The 21,925-nt window shown below is 47.7% G+C and overlaps 1 protein-coding gene across 1 annotated transcript in view; it reads right to left on the bottom strand.

The window, feature by feature from the left end:
- Window positions 1-7,006: 7,006 nt before the first annotated feature.
- Window positions 7,007-21,925, bottom strand: part of ndufv3 (NADH:ubiquinone oxidoreductase subunit V3) — a 15,851-nt gene continuing 932 nt past the window's right edge. The window contains exons 2-4 of the mRNA XM_033032314.1: window positions 19,620-19,704; window positions 14,199-14,918; window positions 7,007-7,235 (exon numbers count right to left, since the gene is read on the bottom strand). Of these exons, the coding sequence (XP_032888205.1) occupies window positions 7,075-7,235; window positions 14,199-14,918; window positions 19,620-19,704 (966 nt within the window). The 3' untranslated portion in view covers window positions 7,007-7,074. The remainder of the gene's footprint in view (window positions 7,236-14,198; window positions 14,919-19,619; window positions 19,705-21,925) is intronic.

Genomic DNA, 21,925 nt, shown 5'->3' with positions numbered 1-21,925 from the left:
TCCACACACCCCGTCCCACACACCCCGGCCTGGCCTGGCCCAGTCCCCACACACACCTGGGCCTGGCCCAATCTCCGCACACCCCGGCCTGGCCTGGCCCAATCCCACACACCCCGGCCTGGCCTGGCCCAATCCCACACACCCCAGCCCCACACACCCCGGCCCGGCCCAGTCCCCACACGCCTGGCCCAGTCCCCACACACCCTGTCCCTCCACACCCCGGCCCGGCCCAGTCCTCATACATCCCGGCTCGGCCCAGTCCTCATACACCCCAGCCTGCCCACACTCCCGGGCCTGGCCCAGTCCCCACATACCCCGGCCTGGCTCAGCCCAGTCCCCACACACCCCGGCCCCACACACCCCGGCCCGGCCCAGTCCCCACACACCCCGGCCTGGCCTAGTCCCCACACACCCCAGTCCCCAAACACCCCGGCCTGGCCCAGTCTCCACACACCCCGGCCCCACACACCCCGGCCTAATCCCCAAACATCCCGGCCTGGCCCAGTCCCCACACACCCCAGTCCCCACACACCCCGGCCTGGCCCAGTCTCCACACACCCCGGCCCCACACACCCCGGCCTGGCCTGGCCCAGTCCCCACACACACCTGGGCCTGGCCCAATCTCCACACACCCCGGCCTGGCCTGGCCCAATCCCACACACCCCGGCCTGGCCTGGCCCAATCCCACACACCCCGGCCCCACACACCCCGGCCCGGCCCAGTCCCCAAACGCCTGGCCCAGTCCCCACACACCCTGTCCCTCCACACCCCGGCCCGGCCCAGTCCTCATACATCCCGGCCCGGCCCAGTCCTCATACACCCCAGCCTGCCCACACTCCCGGGCCTGGCCCAGTCCCCACATACCCCGGCCTGGCTCGGCCCAGTCCCCACACACCCCGGCCCAGTCCCCACACACCCGGGCCTGGCCCAGTCCCCACATACCCCGGCCTGGCCTGGCCCAGTTCCCACACACCCCGGCCCAGTCCCCACACACCCCGGCCCGGCCCAGTCCCCACACACCCCGGCCCGGCCTGGCCCAATCCCCACACACCCTGGCCTGGGCCCACACACCCTGGCCTGGCCCCACACACCCCGGGCTGGCCCTACACCCCGGCCTGGCCCAGTCCCCACACACCCACCGGTCTGGCTCACCATCGCCTCCCATATGTAGCAATGTTACAAAATTTTGAGATTTTAAAAATCAAGTCTGTAATTTATCCCATCAGATAAAGCATAAAATGAAGTTTAATTTGACACCTAATTCACTTTCATATCTTCAGTATTAAAAAAGTTATGGCCATTTTCATACTCGGAAATTAGCATCTTGTTCCCTATTGCTTTTTCATTGACAACACGAAAGCTGTGATCGAGAACAGTCAAAAGCCCATAACTTTCTTATAAATTAAGAGAACTGAAAGAAATTTTCAGTTATTATAGATTGAAGCATTCTGAGACAAATATGAAACAATCTTACTTAGATGACTTGAAATTAAAGCATATAATTAGTTAGTTACCTAAGTTCTCTAGAATTTAGGAGATTGAGAGGGGATCTTATAGAAACTTACAAAATTCTTAAGGGGTTGGACAGGCTAGATGCAGGAAGATTGCTCCCGATGTTGGGGAAGTCCAGGATAAGGGGTCACAGCTTAAGGATAAGGGGGAAATCCTTTAAAACTGAGATGAGAAGAACTTTTTTCACATAGAGAGTGGTGAATCTCTGGAACTCTCTGCCACAGAGGGTAGTCGAGGCCAGTTCATTGGCTATATTTAAGAGGGAGTTAGATGTGGCCCTTGTGGCTAAGGGGATCAGAGGGTATGGAGAGAAGGCAGGTACGGGATACTGAGTTGGATGATCAGCCATGATCATATTGAATGGCGGTGCAGGCTCGAAGGGCCGAATGGCCTACTCCTGCACCTAATTTCTATGTTTCTATGTCTATGTTTCTAAGTGTAGCTAATTAAAAAATTCAATTACTAGATCTAAACATCTATCCATTTCTTAAGAATAGATTAACATTTTTAAATAGCCTAAGTGTCCAAATAACATTAACACAAGAATTCACAATATAACATAATTTTTAAATCTCATTGTCATGGGTTTATAGGCCAAATGGAAGGAATTTAATGTTTAATACCTGTAAATTAATGCCCATTTAAATCAGCTTGCGAGTGGGTTTTTCTGGAACGCGATCAATTGGAATGTTGCGGTTGCGGTGGTTTAGACCCATATCTGCAGCAAATACACTGCCGGTTCGTTCGTTTCGCAACTTAAAATGTGAATTAAATGCATCTTAAGAAACACTTTTATACATAAAAATAAATCACTTTCTTTTACCTGTCCCCTACGTAAAATCCGGCCCCGTTGTCGGCGTTGACGGCTTCAGAAGCTGATTTTAAAATCACTCCAGCGATTAACTTGTCGGGCGAATTTATTTTTAAAACACACAGAATGGCCGTCGGAACGATTCTTCAGCAAAAACTTGCACTCCAACAAAATATAATCCAGGACCAGGACCAGAAAACCACGTTTAACCCCGCCCCCCCCTCAAACGCGCCAAAATCGCGCACACGGACAGTGGCAGAATTGCAGCGCCGCTGAAGGTAAGTATTATAACATACCTACCATATACAGTATCCAGCGACACAGCCCATCACCGGAGATAGATTATCAACAGACATCTATATTACTAAGTCTGATCTTGACCGCTTTTGGTCCACTGTGCTGCGATTTCTGGGAGAACACCACCACCTACGGCCGTCATTTTTGGCCACCTCGCTCAGAGACCCCCTCCGCCTTCCGGGACCAGAGGATTTTTCCCATCGATGAAAAATCAGAGAGATATTAATGTTTTTTAAAAAAATCCCTATTCTCTCTGCTGCCCCTGCTGGAGGGAGGAGGAGAGACTATAAAATCAGGAAGTGGTGTGCCTCACAGTCTGCAAGATGGAGGAAGCCAGAGGGTTACGTCTATCTGAGCTCTGAATAACACTGAACACATGTCTACTCAACTGTGAGTGCCCTTAATGTGGTTTGAAAATGAAAATATGATTGGTTTGAAGTAAAAATGCACTGACATTTTCGCTACCTCCAACAAGATCCCACCACGAGTCACATTTTCCAAAGCTGCCAACTCACGCATTGAGCACAAATTGAGCACTCTCACAAATTTCAAACAGCATCCCCCTCTCACACCCTCCCCCCACTCGGTTGCTCCACTGCCTTGCTGGGTACCCCCAAGGCCAGTGATCAGTGATCGCTCAGCCCCCTCCCACTTTCAAAAATGCTCCGCGGCCCCTGGTTCAGACGGAGAGCACTGCCAGATGTGAGCGGGGAACTGAGGCCAGTTGTCCGTGATGTCTGGATCCCAATGCTCAGCGCTTCGTATTTCAGAGTTGGCTAATGTTATTGATTTGTAATTAGCCTGATTTGTAATTAGTTGACAAAACCTTAATTTATTAATCTGGAATATCCAGGGAGATACGATAAGTGCAATATTAAAATGACATGCAAGGTATCAGGCTGTCTGTCACAACATACAGCCCCGATAACCCATTATTTCCTTTGGTTAAATATTGGGAAGGTAGCACTATTGTCATTTGCCACTCAACTATTATGTTTGTTTACCTCACTGACTATTTCTAAACCCTCCCCCCAAATTCCATTGACAGGTTGAATAGAAATGTCCCCAATCTCGTTGTTTTATTAATTGAATTAATTAATTGTGAGGTTATCCCCTTTGGTGGCAAAAGCAAGGGGGCAGATTATTATCTCAATGGGAGGTACACAAAAATGCTGGAGAAACTCAGCGGGTGCAGAAGCATCTATGGAACGAAGGAAATAGGCAACGTTTCGGGACGAAACCTTAGGTAAGGGGGAGGTACAGGGAGACCTGGGTGTCCTTGTACACTGGTCACTGAAGGTTGGCGTGCAGGTACAGCAGGCAGTGAAGAAAGCTAATGGAATGTTGGCCTTCATAACAAGAGGATTTCAGTATAGGAGTAGAGAGGTTCTTCTGCAGTTGTATAGGGCTCTGGTAAGACCACATCTGGAGTATTGCATACAGTTTTGGTCTCCTAATTTGAGGAAGGACATCCTTGTGATTAAGGCAGTGCAGCGTAGGTTCACGAAATTGATCCCTGGGATGGCGAGACTGTCATATGAGGAAAGATTGAAAAGACTAGGCTTGTATTCACTGGAGTTTAGAATGATGAGGGGGTATCTTATAGAAACATATAAAATTATAAAAGGACTGGACAAGCTAGATGCATGAAAAATGTTCCCAATGTTGGGCGAGTCCAGAACCAGGGGCCACGGTCTTAGAATAAAGGCGAGGCCAGTTAAGACTGAGGTGAGAAAAAACTTTTTCACCCAGAGAGTTGTGAATTTGTGGAATTCCTTGCCACAGAGGGCAGTGGAGGCCAAATCACTGTATGGATCTAGAGTTAGATAGAGCTCTAAGGGCTAGTGGAATCAAGGGATATGGGGAGAAGGCAGGCATGGGTTATTGATTGGGGATGATCAGCCATGATCACAATGAATGGCGGTGCTGGGTCGAAGGGCCGAATGGCCTCCTCCTGCACCTATTTTCTATGAACACGTAGATGAACATCTCAAGGAATGTAATCAGATGGAAACTGATTCAGATGTGATGTTTAAGAGCTTGTTCAAATAAGGGGCATATTTTACAAGAGAAGTAGGGGAATGTGTGAGGAGGTTATTATTTGTCTTTAGTTTCAGCTTGAACCAGGACATCTGAACATTCAAAGTTTAATATAGTAATTGTGCTGATACTGACTCCAACCAACCACGTAAAGAATATCCATTCTGGATGTTTTTGATGCCATTTAAACTTCATTTGGATTTCAATCACTTCAATGTAAAAGTAATTAGGAATGGGGAGCATTGGAACAAAAATTTGCCCTCTGTACATATTAACTGTAATACAATGTATGCATGTTGGTAGGTGCAATCAAAACAAAGATCTTTTTATCATTGTTGTGTTATGAATACCACAGAAAATATTATGTACTCTCACGATCACATTAAATAGAATATTATTGCTTAAATATATATTGTCATTGGACTTTGCATTTCGGAAAAGTCCCAGCTGAGAGGAAGACAGCAAAATACTGAAAATATTGGGGGTGAAAATGACTTCAGGACAACTTCTTAGGAAAATGAAGGAAGTGATAACAGCATGCATACAGCTGAGTGAGTATAATTTTATGGATAAGAAAGTGTGTTCAACCAATTGATGACTCTGACAAAATAATTAGCATGTTAGATAATAAGGAAGCCAATGGATGTAGCAAATTTTGTTATACAAAATTTGGTCTGTGAAGTGCCCCATAAAAGATTACTACATTAGATAAGCACCTGTGGACGAAAGTAATAGGTTAAGTCCAGGGGGCTTTATGTGTGGGCCAGATATATTGTCAGTGCAGAGTGGCTAGGAGCAAGGCTAAGTGTGCATCCTGATTCAAGGTCTGGAATAGTACTAGGTGTGCAGTCAAAGCTGGGACAATGGGAGTGTTCAGCACTGGGAACCTAAGCAGGTAAGCAGCTATGATCAGGGTAGTATAGGGGGCCAGGTGTAAGGCTGGCTCAGGGTCAGGAATGAGAGATGGTATGCAACTGGAGTCAGGGTCAGTAGTAGTACCAGGTGTGCAGTGAGACCCAGGTTGGTGAACATGGGCCAAGTGCTTGATTATAATCTGATTTCCATACATAAGATCATTCATGTGCTGCACCTGTTGATCAGAGCCTGGCTCTACTGTGGAATTATTAGGAATGTAATTTAGCCTAACCTTATTCATAGCTAATCCAATTTAAAGCATAAATATTGCATTCAAGTGTAAGTTAAAAGACTTGTTACAGTATGCACCAGATTGCACAATTTCAAACTGAAAAATGCGAAAGCTCCGTACCATCAGAGGGGGGAGCAATCCCCCCCCACCCCCCTCAGTCGCTACGCTCCCTCGGGCTTGGTCTCTCACAATTTCTCACTCCCAACTCCCACCCAATGTTGGCAGCCCGGCATTTTCCCATCTCCATCCTTTTCCGCCTTCCGCAGAAACTGTTCTCTCTGCAACTCCCTGGTTAACTCATCCCTTCGCACTCAAACCACCCCCTCTCGAGGTACCTTCTCCTGCAACAGCAGGAGACGCAACACCTGTCCCTAAACCTCCTCCCTCGACTCTGGCCAGGGACCCTAAGAGTCCTTTCAGGTTCGGCAGAGGTTCAGTTGCACCTCCAATCTCATCTGTATCCGTTGTTCAAGATGCGAACTCATACATGGGCGAGATCAAACGTAGACTGGGCGATCTTTTCACTGAACACCTTCGCTCAGTCCCCGTGAACCTAACTGATCTCCCGGTTGCTATACACTTTAATTCTTCCCATTCCCACACTGATCCTTCTGTCCTAGGCCTCCTCCATTGTCAGAGTGAGGCTATTCACAAATTGGAGGAACAGCATCTTATATTTCACTTGGTCAGCTTACAACCCAGTGGTATGAATATTGATTTGTCTAACTTCAAATAACCCCTGCACTCCCTCTCCATCCCTCCCCCACCCAAGTCACACCAGGTTCCTGTTCACACCTAGCTAACTAGGGCCTGTTTCCTTTATCATCGTTACTTTTTTGCATCTTTCATTCATTTGTTCCATATCTCTACATCACTGTCTATATCTCTCGTTTCCCTTACTCCTGACTAGTCTGAAGAAGGGTCTCGACCCGAAACGCTACCCATTCCTTCTCTTCAGAGATGCTGCCTGTCTCGCTGAGTTACTCCAGCATCTACAGTTCCTTCCTAATCACCAAGAGGAGGATTAATTGAAAGATATAGCATGGAAACAGGCCATTCGGCCCACAAAGCTCCTGCTGACCACCATTCTCACAAGCTCTATTGGATAATCTCTGATGAGTATTTGGACCTTCTTATTTTTTAGCTCTACCCATATTGTTTTGCATCAAAATACTAGAGAAGAAATGAGTGGAGCTGGATTCAGATAGTGAAGGAAGCTATTTTATTCTGTTTATTTCAAGCCCGTACTCTTGCTGCCAGTAGCAAGTCAGTCACGAGGAGTCAATCTTCCTGAGGAGGGTTGGGGTAACCGATACTTTGCCATCTCCATGTCTAGGTCTACAAAGGTCAGCGGGGTGTAATCGTGGTGCTGAATATTCTTGTAGGTGGAATTGTCCAACGCTTCATCAGCAGGCTCCTTGACTGGTTCTGCACAAAACACAAATAAAGAACTGATAATTATTCTTTATTCCAAGTACCAAGCATCCTGCAGTTCCCGCAACCTCCTGTCTCGCAGACCCCAGTCTCCTGTCCGCAGTCTCAGTCGCCACAGCCCCCTACAGTCCCCACAGCCCCCTACAGTCACCTACAGCCCCCTACAGTCCCCACAGCCCCCTAGTCACCTACAGCCCCTACAGCCCCTACAGTCCCCACAGCCACCTATAGTCCCCAGTCACCAATAGACCCAGTCTCCTGTCCGCAGTCACAGTCCTCACAGCCACCTGTAGTCAATCAATCAATCAATCAGATTTATTCATCACATACACAATAAAGTGCAACGGTACAATAAAAAAGAACACACAATACACAATAAAATTTAACACAGACATCCACCACAGCATTCTTCACTGTGGTGGAAGGCACAAAGTACAGTCAGTCCTCCTCCATTGTTCCCCCGTGGTCGGGACCATAAACCTCCGCCGTTGTGGCTGCGGGCGGCCAGATGTACAGGCCCTCTTGTCTGGAAGGTAAGTCCCGAATCGGTGCTTGCCTACCGGAGACCGCGGCTTCAGGATGTTGTAGGCCGCAGACCAGCAGTCTGAGCTCTTCTCCAGGGATCCCCGGTGAGGGATCCCGCTCCGGTTGATAAGTCCACGCCGCACCCGCGGCTAGAAGCAACGCAGACTACAGTTTCAGGATGTTGTAGGCCGTGGGCCGGCGGTCGTAGCTCTTCTCCGGGGATCCCCAACGAGGGATCCCAGGCTCCGGACGCCGCGCCCTCGGCTAGAAGCTCCGCAGACCGCGGCTTCAGGCTGTAACAGTCCGCGGGCCAGCGATCGGAGCACTCCCTTCTGGTGACCCCGGCATGGGTTCGCCCCGCTCTGCGATTGGAAAAAAGTCCACGCTTGCGCCCGCTGCTGAAACTCCGGGCCCGACTCCGGGAAAGGCCGCACCAATCCATTGTGTTAGGCCGCGAGGAAGTCGCATCTCCGTGGAGGAGGCGACTGAAAGCAGTTCCCCCATTTCTCCCCCGTCACCAGCCCCACACAACACACACTAAGAGACATTAAAACACACATTTGGACATTAAAAAACAAAAAGAGTTGAAATGACGAACACACTGCTGGCAGGGCAGCCGTCTCGCAGCGCCCCCACCGACCCGTCTCCTGTAGTTCCCTGTCCACAGCCACAGTCACAGTCCCCACAGCCACCTGTGGTCCCCAGTCTCCTGTAGTCCCCTGTCCACAGTCCCGCAGCCACCTGTGGTCCCCAGTCTCCTGTAGTTCCCTGTCCACAGCCACCACAGCCACCTGTGGTCCCCAGTCTCCTGTAGTTCCCTGTCCACAGCCACCACAGCCACCTGTGGTCCCCAGTCTCCTGTAGTCCCCTGTCCACAGTCCTGCAGCCACCTGTGGTCCCCTGTCTGCAGTCACAGTCCCCACAGCCTGCTACAGCCCACTCTGCTGCCTGAGCTCAGCTGAGCAGAGAGTGAGGACAGGACATCATGCCAGTGCTGCACTCTCCAATGATTCTTGCCAGTCAGGACTCTTGGCGACTGAGGTCACAAGTTCAACCACAATGCCTTAAATAATTAATGTCATGCTAACAAAGAGTTCAGTTAGTCTGACTTTCTTCGTCTGTAGATTTATTGATGCCAGGACTAATCACATTTTAATTGATTTTTAGAGTCCTGTGAGTATCCATGTGTCTGGAGCCCAGTGCCTGCTGGTGTGTTCTCGGATCTCTGCCGGGCCCATTGCTATTTATCATCTGCATCAATGATCTCGATGGGAATGTACAAGGCATGCTTAGTAAGTTTGCAGATGACACAGAAATAGGTGGTGTAGACAGTGAAGATGGTTATCAGGAATTAAAGTGGGAGCATGATCAGCTGGGCAAGTGGGCCGAGGAATGGCAAATAGAATTTAATTCAGATAAGTGTTGCAGTTTCGAAAGCCAAACCAGGGCAGAACCTTCACAATGAATGGAGAGTGTTGTAGAGCAGAGGGATCTCGGACCAAAGTTATTTAGTTCCCTGAAAATAGAATCACAAATAGATAATGAAAGTGTAGAAAGCTTTTTGTACTTTAGCCTTTAGCTGTTAGGGAATTGAATATAGAAGTTGGAACATTATGTTACAGTTGACAAGACTTTGGTGAGGCCACTTTTGGAGGATTGTGTTCAGTTTTGATTACCCTGCAATAGGAAGGATGTTGTTAAGCTGGAAAGGGCACAGAGGATGTTGCCTGGCCTTGAGAGTCATATGGAGTCAGCATGAAACCAGCCATTTTGGCCTAACTCCTCCACGCCGACCAAGATGTCCTTCAACACCAGTTCCTTTTCCCTTCATTTGACTCATATCCCTACGGGTTGTACACAAAGTGTTGGGGGTGTATAAAATCATGGGGAGATAGGGTGAATTAGTGTTTTTACCAAGGGTAGGGAATCAGAACTAGAGGGCATAGGTTTAAGGTGAATCATGAGATAACATAAGGGCAACTTTTTCCACACAGAGGGTGATGGGTATAAAGAATGAGCTGCCAGAGGAAGTAGTTGATGCAGGTATAATATTGACATTTAAAAGACATTTGGACAAGTACATGGATAGGGATATGGGCAAAATGCCAGTAAATGGGACTAACTAAGATGGTGCATCTTGATCGGTGTGGATTAGTTGGGCTGAAGGACCTGTTTCCGTGCTGCATAACTGTATGACAAAGGATGCCAAAAGAGGAACCAGGGAGACAGACATTAGTTCATCACAAAATCTTCCTGGACAATGAGTCTCAGTTTATGTTTGTCCACCTGATTATCAGAGAACTTTAACCCTTGAGTCAACCAAAATATGTAACAGGTTCCTGCCCATTACGGGGAACTCAGCATTGTTTCTACATCTAACATTCAATTTCTGTTAGAGTGAAGAGCAAGGTAAGCAGGAGTTGGAAACCCTGGATGACAAGAGAAACTGAGGCTCTGGTCAGGAAAACGGAGGAAGCAAGGATCAAGCAGAGGCAGTTGGGATCATGTGTATCCCCGGAGAATCTCTCCTCTGTTTTTATGCAGAGAAAGAGGTGATGACTTGGGAACTTGGGAAAGTTAATAGATATCTTGAAGATAGTCCATGTTATGATTGAGGAGGTGTTGGACGTTCTAATGTGTATGAAGGTAAATGCAACTCCTGTTCTGGATCAGATGTATCCAAGGACACAGTGGGAAACTATAGAAGAAATTGCAGAAACTGGTTGAGATATATGAATCATCGTTAGACACGGAAGAGCTGCTAGAAAACTGGAGAATGGCTACAGTAGGAAGGAACTGCAGATGCTGGTTTAAACCGAAGATAGACACTGAAGAAGGGTCTTGACCCGAAACGTCGCCCATTCCTTCTCTCCAAGGATGCTGCCTGACCCACTGAGTTACTCCAGCACTCTGTAAAACGTCACCCATTCCTTCTCCCCAGAGATGCTGCCTGCCCCACTGGGTTACTCCAGCTTTTTGTATCTATCGAGTGGCTACTGTACATCTATTAAAGAAGGGCTGCAGGGAAAAGCCTGGGATCATTGGCGAGTGAGTTTAACAACTGTGGTAGCTAAGTTACTGAGAGGATTCTGAGGAATAAGATATACATTTATTTTGAATACAGGGGTTGAAAGGGATAGTTAGCATGGTTTATGTGAGAGATTGTGTTTTACAGATTTGACTCAGGTTTTTAGAAGTAGCCAAGAAGTTGACGAGGTCAAGTCCAAAGACATGAAATATATGGACCAGGAAGATCTGTCATTAAGTTCTGCACAGCAGGCTGCCCTAGAAGGTTAGTTCACATGTGATCCAGGGGGAGCTAGCTAACAGAATTTGCTTGATGGTAGGAAGCGGAAGGTGGTGGTGGAAAGTTTATTTTCAGCCAGGGACTCAGGGATTGGCACTGGGACCATTGCTATTTGTCATAAAGCTGGGTGGCAGTGTGAGCTGCGAGGAGGATGCTATGAGGCTGCAGGGTGAGTGGGCAGATGCACGGCAGATGCAGTATAATGTGGATAAATGTGAGGTCATCCACTTAGGTGGCAAGAACAGGAAGGCAGATTATTATCTGAATGGTGTCAGATTAGGATAAGGGGTGCAACAAGCCCTGAGTGTGCTTGTACATCAGTCACTGAAAGTAAGCATACAGGTACAGCAGGCAGTGAAGAAAGCTAATGGCATGTTGGCCTTCATCGCGAGAGGATTTGAGTTTAGGAGTAAGGAGGTCCTACTGCAGTTGTACAGAGCCCTGGTGTAGATTGATTACTTGTTACTAACCAATTGTAGTGCTTGTTAGTAGAAGCTCCGCCTACTATGCGGTTTGTATTATCAGAAGTCTGCTTATGTAATTAGTCTGAATAGTTGCTACCTTACTGTAACACCATGCAGAAGTATGCTGTGAGTAGACTTTAATAAATGTGTTGTACCCTGGCGTACGCAAGGCTCGCCTCATTACACCTGGTGTCAGTAGTGGGATTCGAACCCATGCCTCCAATTGGATGTTCCCACTGAATGCCTAAGTAGCCTGGCAGAGCACACGGCTGCTGATGTGACTGTCCGCAGTCATCCAGCGTGGCTGGCCGGATAAACAACACAGCACCCCGCTCGCGGTCCGCCCATACTTCCTGGTTCGCGATGAACTGGTGATACAGGACGAGATTATAATCAAGGGTCACAAAGCAGTCATCCCAGCCGTTCTCCGGGACAAGTACTACGATGCTGTCCACAGGGGTCACCCCGGTGTGGAGGCAACCTTACAACGGACACAGAGCATGTTTTACTGGCCTGGCATGACCAAGTACATACGTGACAAAACTGAAGTCTGCTCCATCTGCAAAAGCCTGACGCCACACCAGCAGGAGCAGCCCTTACTCTCGCACCCGGTTCCTCCTCTACCATGGTCCACGGTAGCCACCGACATATTCGAATGGCATGGGAAACACTCTCTGGTTCTCGTCGACTCATATTCGGGCTGGTTTGAAATTGATCTACTCCAAGCCATCACATCTGAAGCAGTTATCCAGAAGTTGCAACGCCATTTCTCTGTGCACGGTTCCCCTGCACGCTTTCTATTCGACAACGGCATTCAGTTCACCAGCCAGCTTTTCAGAAACTTCGCTCAATGATGAGACTTTCAACATATCACCAGCAGTCCTGAGTTTCCGCAGTCCAATGGACTCGCCGAACGGGCCGTCCGAAGCGCAAAACCACTAATGGAGCGTTCTTATCTTGCAAAATCTGACGTCTACCTGGACCTGCTCAATTTCAGGAACATTGCCAGGGATCCTATACTGGGTTCCCCAGCCCAACGACTGATGTCTTGTTAAACCCATGCTGCCCAGCCTGTACCCCAGCAGCTTTTGCAGCCACAGGTCCGTTCTCCTCCCGTGGTCCAGAAACAACTACAATTGAAGCGTGATGCACAAAAACGTTTTTTTGACAATCCCAGTAAGCCACTTAAACCTCTCTCCAGTGGACAGGTTGTTCGCCTCCAGACCAACAAGGGCTATGGCCATCTGGGTCACATCCACAGCCCTGCTAAAGAACTGCGCTCTTACCTGGTAAGCGCGGATGGGGCCATTTACAGACACAAGTCAACACCTCCTTCCTGTGAAGGAACCACGTCCTGCGGCTCCGTATCCAGAGGTCTCGCGTATTGTAAACCCTCCCACTACCGGGCCGACTGCTCCACAACCAGAGACTGTGTCCCCCGCGCCTCTCCACGGCATTCAGCGCCCAGCTCACCTATTTCACCACCTCCACCCGGCGGGTCTCCGGTGCCGTCCCCGGTCACATCCCCGCTCCCCTCCCCAGTCACTTCACCGGTGAAAGGAGGAGACACGGATTCGTACCGCATGTGCCGGACGGGTCAGCAGGCCACCCCTTAGATACGGTGATTTTGTGTAACCATCTATACTTCCCTATATACGTTTCGGCTACTGTATTATTTAGCCACCACGTATCCACGTATCTATGCTTTAGTTTGTTTCTACAAGGAAAGATGTAGATTGGTTACTTTTTACTAACCAATTGTAGTGCTTGTTAGTAGAAGCTCCGCCTACTATGCGGATTATATTATCAGAAGTCTGCTTATGTAATTAGTCTGTGTAGTTGCTACCTTACTGTAACACCTTGCAGACGTATGCTGTGAGTAGACTTTAATAAACATGTGTTGTACCCTGACGTACGTATGACTCGCCTCATTACACCTGGTGAGACCACACCTGGAGTATTGTGTGCAGTTTTGGTCTCCTAATTTGAGGAAGGACATTATTGCTATTGAGGGAGTGCAGCGTAGGTTCACCAGGTTAATTCCCGGGATGGCGTGACTGGCATATGATGAAAGAATGGGTCGACTGGGCTTGTATTCACTGGAATTTGAATGAGAGGGGATCTTATAGAAACATATAAAATTATTAAGGGATTGGACAGGCGAGATGCAGGAAAAAAGTTCCCGATGTTGGGGGAGTCCAGAACCAGGGGTCACAGTTTAAGAATAAGGGGTAGGCCATTTAGGACTGAGATGAGGAAACACTTTTTCACCCAGAGAGTTGTGAATCTGTGGAATTAAACTGTGACCCCTGGTTCTGGACTCCCCCAACATGGGGAACATTTTTCCTGCATTTAGCCGAGCAGAACTACTTTCTCATCCTTCCCCTTTCAAATGCAGGTCACAGTCTGTGGCTAGATCTGAGTGCTGGCACGTCATCTGCTGGGCTTTGACCCACTGAGCCTGGCCTCACCATCCTGTCTCACTCAGTCTGGCTTCACGGCCATGCCCTAACCTCACTGTAGCAGCCAGTCTGGGATTAGTGTCAGCAGTTTGAGATCCTCCCCTTGCCCTTTCCACCCTCAACATTTGCTGTGCTGGGTCTCCCCCACCCCCACCCCTCAGCCCCCTGGCATGGGACACCGCCTGCTCACGACAAATACCCGGTGATGTGTCTGCAGCCTGGGCCAAGGGTGAAGTCTCCTCATCAGCAGCCACGTCCTCCTCTACCACCTGCTCTTGTGTTCCTCTCTGTGCGAGGAGCACGTCTGTGATCCGTGACTTTCCAAATCCGCTGTCTTGGTCCATGGATGTGGCACTGACTGGCGCTGCTGCAACCTCAGGGGCATTCCTCTGGCCTGATGCTTCAGGACGGGCAACTTGTGCAACTTGCTTTTCATCCAGGCCGCTCGGCTGTGAGGGAGATTGTGTGTCAGAGCTGCTGGACACTGCAATTCCCAGATGTGTCTGGGGCTGGCTGGCCCAAGCCCTTTGCTCCACTTGTTTTCTCTCCTTTGACCAGTCAGCACTCCCGGCCGGAGAATTATGCCTCAGAAATCTAACCGGACGTTTTTGGGCATTCCCACTCACAGTCTCTTCATCTGAGTCGGAGCTGGAGCTGGAGTCGGATTTTGCACCCACTGACACCTGTGTAATGCCCGGGTGACGTGCTGCCATTGTCTGCGTCAGGCCATGTTCAGGTCCTGGTCTGGAGCCGGCCTCCTTCTGCCCGCTCAGGCTGAGCGCTGCCTGTGGTGGGCCAGGACTTTTCCCCGGAAAGTGAAGCAGTGTTTTCGTAGTGAGGAGCTTTGCCCGTTCTCTGGCCGTCATGTCTGTAGCTCGAACAAGTGAAATCCCATGGGAAAGGTCTTGAGCCCTGGGTCCTGTGCGACAGACCATGAGGAGAAGGCATCAGTAGCGCACAGGCATTTCATGGCAACACAGTCCAAGCACTCACTGCGGCAGCAACAACATCATTCACTCACATCAAGATTAAGGGTTGCAGCAATTAATGCCACTGGCAATCAAGTTAGAAAGAATATCTTTGAAGAAGGTAGGTTGGATTCAGAAGACAATGAGAGGAAAAGTGCCTCAGGCTGCACCTCACCACAGCACAGAGCAAGATGGTGTTAACCCTACAGCTCAATAAGACACACACACCAGCAGGGAGAGAGAGAGAGAGAGAGAGAGAGACTGCACGGCTGAGGAAGTGTTGAAGGTCCTGACGTGTTTGAAGGTAGACAGATCTGGGCCTGATCAGATATATCCGAGGGCATTGAGAGGAAATTGCAGGTGCCCTGGCTGAGATTTATGAGTCATCGTTATATATGGGTGAGGTGCCAGAAGACTGGAAGGTGGCAAACGTTATGCCTCCAAGAAGAGCTGTAGGGAAAGGCCTGGGAACTACAGGCCAGTAAGTCTAACATCTGTGGTCAGAAAGTTACTAAAGAGTATTTTGAGCAGAGACCTTTCTGAGGGAAAGGTTATACATGTAATTAGAAGGACAAGGGCTGATTAGGAATAGTCAACATGTTTTTGTATGTGGGTGGTCATGTCTCATGAATCTGATTGAGGTTTTTGAAGATGTGACCAAAAATGTTGATGAGGGCAGAGCTGTAGATGTTCTCTATATGGATTTTAGCAAGCTATTTGACAAGGTTCAGTACAGTTGGTGCCCTGAAAGTTAGATCGCATGGGATCCAAGGAGATCTAGCCGAATGGATAGATAATTAACTTCATGGGAGGAATCAGAAGGTGATGGTGGAAGGCTGTTTTTTGGACTGGAGGCCTGTGACCAGTGATGTGCCTCAGGGTTCAGTGCTTGGCCCCGTACCTGTATGTCCTCTATCAATGATGTGGATGAGAACATACATGGCATGATTAGTAAGTTTGCAGATGCACCAAAGTGGGTGGTATTGTAGATAGTGAAGATGGTTGTCAAAAATTGCAGCAGGATCTTAATCGGTTGGGCATTTGCGCTGCGGAATGAATGGTTGATGGAGTTTAATGCCCTGATGAGAGATATCTCAGGTTACTATGGGAGGCATTGCTGCAAATAGAACTGTTGCTGTTGCTTGTCCCAATCAAACAGGTGGACCTTCAACAGAAGCAGGACCATTATCCAGGTGCCATTGGGGAGTGTTTAAACTAACTTGACGGGGGTGGAAATCTCAAAGAAAGGAAAGGAACAAAGTGGAAAGAGGAAGTTAACACATAGTATGCAAAATAAATAGATGGCTAAACTAAAATTAAACAGCAAAACGGTTAAAGTACGAAAACATGTTAATGAAAAAATTAAAAGCACTGGTTTTGAGTATTGCCAACATTGCAACAAAGCGAATAAATTATTGCCACAAATTGAATTAAACAAATATGATCCAAATGCGCTTATTGAAATGCCACCTCAGGGTTCCGAAGGTCGGAACTATTCCAGGGCATTTGATAAAGGAAAAGACAGTTTAACATCATAAATACGGGGGAAAGAGTCAGGCGGTTCTGAGAACTGATCCTGGATTTTCAATCATGACCCAGAGCTGAAATCAACGAGGGTCAAGAAAAGCAGAAAACTTTGGTCAGAGATATTTACGGCCCAGCAAATAGAATTTGTAAGGCTATTAAACATCAATATTGAGTGAGGGGAGAATGACAAAGTTTGCTGACTGAGACTAAACGAGCTAGGATTGTAAGTACAGATGAGGATGCAAAGATTAGCTGCTAGGTTGGGTGGAGTGGGGACATTTAATTCATACATGGTATATAATGCAATTTGAAAAGTTAAATTCTGAAAGAATTCCGAGGGGATTGAAGGCTTTGTGGCCAAGTTTGTGGATGATATGAAAATAGGTGGAGGGGCAGGTAGTGTAGAGAAAGCAGGGACTCTGCAGAAGGACTTGGACAGATTGGGAGAGTGGGCAGAGAAGTGGCAGATGGAATATAGTGTAGCAAAGTGTGGAGTCATGCATTTTGGTAGAAGGAGTAAAGGCGTAGACTATTTTCTAAATGGGGTGAGAATCCAGAAATCAGAGGTGCAAAAGGACTTGGGAGCAGGTGCAGGATTCCCCAAAAGTTAATCTGCAGTCGAATCGGTAGTAAAGAAAACAAACTCAATGCTAGCATTTATCTCAAGAGGGCTTGTATGCAAAAACAGGGATGTAATGCTGAGGCTCTATAAGGCGCTGGTCAGGCCACATTTGGAATATTATGAGCAATTTTCAGCACCACATCTGAGGGAGGAGGTTTACAAGAATGGTCCCAGGAATGAGTAGGTTAACATATGATGAGCGTTTGTCGGCACTGGGCCTGTACATGCTGGAGTTTAGAAGAATGAGGGTGGACCTCATTGAAATGTACAGAATAGCGAAAGGTTTGGATAGAGTGGATGTGGAGAGGATGTTTCCACTAGTGGGAGAGTCTAGGACTAGAGGTCACAGCCTCAGAATTAAAGGACATTCTTTTAGGAAGGAGATGAGGGAAGTTTTCTTAAGTCAGAGGGTGGTGAATCTGTCTGTCTGTCCCTTCCTTCTTTTTGTTTTAATAGTATGTGTTAAATGTATGTTTTTAGGGTCTTTAGCTTGTTTTATGTGGGGTGTGGGGGAAACTTTTTCTAATCTCTTACCTCGACGGAGATATCTCTGTGCACTGCGGCCTAACATCGAGGAGTTGGCAGCCTTTGCTGGACACCGATTTTGGAGAGCTGCCCCGCGGGGAGCGTACGGAGCCCGCAATCCCTTTGCCAGGGATCGACCTCGGAGTTCCAACTATGGGTGCTTGCGGACTTAACATCACAGAGCTCGCGGTCTTTGGTCAGAGACCTACTTCGGGAACTCCAAGCCGCAGGAGCTTCGACTGCCCCGACACGGGAGCATTCACCGCCGGCTGCGGGAGCTACGATCACCCCGACTGTGGATGGTTCGACTGCCCCGACCGCGGGAGAATAAAGAGGAAGAAGATTGGACTTTATTGCCTTCCATCAGTGAGGAATGTGGGGAATCCACTGTGGTGGATGTTTATGTTAACTTTTATGTAATTGTGTGTCTTGTTGCTTTTTTATCGTATGGCTATATGGTAATTCGCATATCACTGCACCTTAATTGGTACACGTGACAATAAAAGTTCTTTGAAACCTTTGAATTGTGGAATTCTTTGCCACAGAAGGCTGTGGAGGCCAAATCAGTGGATATTTTTAAGGCAGAGTTAGATAGATTCTTGCTTAGTAAGGGTGTCAGAGGTCATGGGGAGAAGGCAGGAGAATGGGATTAGAAGAGAGAGATAGATCAGCCGTGATTGAATGGTGGAGTAGACTTGATGGGCCGAATGGCCTAATTCTACTATCACATGACATAGTGAGGAAATGTGAGAGGGGATGTCCTTGGTGTCCCAAACGCAGCAGTGCTAAGAACCTTATTGTGTATGATGCAAGTGAATGACCTGATGTGATGTGGGCGGCACAATCACTGGGTTTGCGGGTGACATGAAGATTGGCAGAGTTGTTGATAGTAGGAGGGCAGAGAGACAATAGACAATAGGTGCAGGAGTAGGCCATTCGGCCCTTCGAGCCAGCACCGCCATTCAATGTGATCATGACATAGTGTGTTGGTGAAACAGGCAGAGACAGGTGGAGTTTGTGAGTCAGTGAGGTGGTGCATTTTGGGGGCACTGGGCAAACACCATGAATGTTCATGTCTTAGGGAGTGTGGAGGAACAGAGGGACCTCGGAGTGCAAGACCTTAGATCTTTGAAGGTGGCGATGCAGGTAGATAACGTGGTTAGAATGACCTATGGGGTACTGGTCCATCAGTCGAGGCATTGAATACAGAAGTTGGGAGTTTGTTCCAACTTTTTAAAACCTGGACATTAAATGTAGGAGGAAATGTAGAAACCAGGAGATGTGGATGCTGGTTTACCAAGGGATGGACACAAAATCCTGGCGTACCTCAGTGGGTCAGGCAGCATCCCATGAGAACATAGATAGGTGATTTCGGGTCGGGACCCTTCTTGAGACTGATCCTGCCCCTCCTCTATTCCAGCTCCCCTCCCTCCCCCATCAGTTTACTGTGACACTATGATGCTAGCAGTAACCATTCCACACTGAGAGACCATGAGGCAGTGGGCAATAGACCCATGGCTAGTGACCAGAACCCAGAGCCAGGCTGAGGTAATATCCTGGTTTGAGGCCTTGGTGTCTACAACCCCACACAGTTCTGAAGCAGGACTTATGTCCACTCTACTTTCAATGGGTGGAGCTTTCTTGCTGATTCACACCCCACAGTTTAAAAATAAGGAGTAAGCCATTTAGAACGGAGACGAAGAAACACTTTTTTTCTCACAGAGAGTTGTGAGTTTGTGGAATTCTCTGCTTCAGAGGACGGTGAAGGCCGGTTCTCTGGATGCTTTCAAGAGAGAGCTAGATAGGGCTCTTAAAGATAGCGGAGTCAGGGGATATGGGGAGAAGGCAGGAACGGGTTACTGATTGGGGATGATCAGCCATGATCACATTGAATGGCAGTGCTGGCTCAAAGGGCCGAATGGCCTACTCCTGCACCTATCGTCTATTGTCAGATTTGAGCAAAATCTACTTCCCCTACCCTTGACTTTTTTCTTCTTCTGTGGCCCAGGTGTTTTTGTGGTGAAAGCTTTCCCTTGTAGTTCCAGTCTTCCCAGAAACAGCATCTGAGATTGTAACATAAAAGTACATTAATGATAAAATCAGAGAAGATGTGCCACTATTTGGAAAGGGACCACCAGTCATATTCCAGCTTCCAGCACGGGGTCCATTGCCTAGGGGCCACACTTCATAGAATCAGGCAGCATAGAACACAACCCTTTCCGTCCAGGTCTACACAAAGCCTATACAGTAACCCCATATGCCACATCCCTCTCTGCCTTCCCTACGCAAACGCTTTTTAAACATTGCAATTGTTCCTGCCTGCACCACCTTCTACAAACGTAGAAAATAGGTGCAGGAGGAGGTCATTCGGCCCTTCGACCCAGCACCGCCATTCACTGTGATCATGGCTGATCGTCCCCAATCAATAACCCGTGCCTGTCTTCTCCCCATATCCCTTGATTCCACTGGCCCCTAGAGCTCTATCTAACTCTCTCTTAAATCCATCCAGTGACTTGGCCTCCACTGCCCTCTGTGGCAGGAAATTCCACAAATTCACAAATCTCTGGGTGAAAAAGTTTTTTCTCACCTCAGTCTTAAATGGCCTCCCCTTTATTCTAAGACTGTGGCCCCTGGTTCTGGACTCACCCAACATTGGGACTATTTTTCCTGCATCTAGCTTGTTCAGTCCTTTTATAATTTTATATGTTTCTATAAGATTCCCCCTCACCGTTCTAAACTCCAGTGAATACAAGTCTAATCTTTTTAATCTTTCCTCATATGACAGTCCTGCCATCCCAGGGATCAATGGCAGTTTGTTCCAGATAACCACCCCCTCTGTGAAAAACCTAGATCTCAGGGCTCCTTTAACTTTCTCCCCTCTCTCTTTATGTGCCCTCTAATTTTTGCCTCCCCTGGCCTGGGAGAAATATTCTGACTATTCTATCTATGCCTGTCACAATGAAATTATTGATGAATATTCTTAAGGATGGGAATTAATTACACCTGGAAAAGCACAGACTTATTAGGGCGAGGGACTTTGGACTGTTTGTGTTTTTGTTTTAAAAAATTTTAAACGGCACCATAATTGTGGCATTTGTGGGAGTGTAAAAGAATGTCACTGCTGTGCATAGTGACAATAAAGAACCATTCACCCATTCCAGAGTCAGCATTGCTTTGTGTGAAGTCACGTCTTAGAAACTTGATTTAGTTTTTTGAAGTGATAAAGACAATGATTGTTGAGGGTAGGGCAGTGGATATTGTGCACATGGACTTGTGTTGTTTCCTCATCTCAGATCTAAATGGCCTACTCCTTATTCTTAAACTGGCCCCTGGTTCTTGGCTCCCCCAACATCGGGAACATGTTTTCTGCATCTAGTGTGTCCAGTCCCTTAATAATTTTATATGTTTCTATAAGATCCCCTGATTGTTCTAGATTCCTGAGTATACAAGCCCAGTCACTCCAATCTTTCATCATATGACAGTCCCGCCATCCCGGGAATTAACTTTGTGAACCTACGCTGCACTTCCTCAATAGCAAGAATGTCCTTCCTCAAATTAGGAGACCAAAACTGCACACAATACTCCAGGTGTGGTCTCACCAAGGACCCCTTTGCTCCTATACTCAACTATTCTCTTTATGAAGGCCAACATGCCATTTGTTTTCTTCACTGCCTGTTTTACCTGTATGCTTACTTTCAGTGACTAATGTACTAGGACACCCAGGTCTCAAAAGTGGATAACCTCACATTTATCCACATTAAACTGCATCTGCCCACTCACCCAACCTGTCCAAGTTACTCTGCATCCTCATAGCATCCTCATCACAGTTCACACTGCCACCCAGCTTTGTGTCATCCACAAATTTGCTAATGTTACTTTTAATTTATTCATCTAAATCATTAACGTATATTGTAAATATCTGCGGTCCCAGCACCGAGCCTTGCGGCACCCCACTAGTCACTGCCTGCCATTCTGAAAGGGACCCGTTAATCCCTACACTTTGTTTCCTGTCTGCCAACCAATTTTCTATCCTTGTCAATACTCTGCCCCCAATACCGTGTGCTCTCATTTTGCCCACTAAATTAGGCAAAATGACCTTTTCAAATGCTTATTGAAAGTCCAGGTACATTAGATCCACTGGCTCTCCCTTGTCCATTTTACTTGTTGCATCCTCAAAAAATTCCAGAAGATTAGTCAAGCATGATTTCCCCTTCGTAAATCCATGCTGACTCGGACCGATCCTGCTACTGCTTTCCAAATGTGCGGCTATTTCATCTTTTACTG

This window comes from Amblyraja radiata, chromosome 14, assembly GCF_010909765.2.
Source record: "Amblyraja radiata isolate CabotCenter1 chromosome 14, sAmbRad1.1.pri, whole genome shotgun sequence".
Lineage (NCBI taxonomy): Eukaryota > Metazoa > Chordata > Chondrichthyes > Rajiformes > Rajidae > Amblyraja > Amblyraja radiata.
This window is presented reverse-complemented; position numbering and strand designations above follow the sequence as displayed.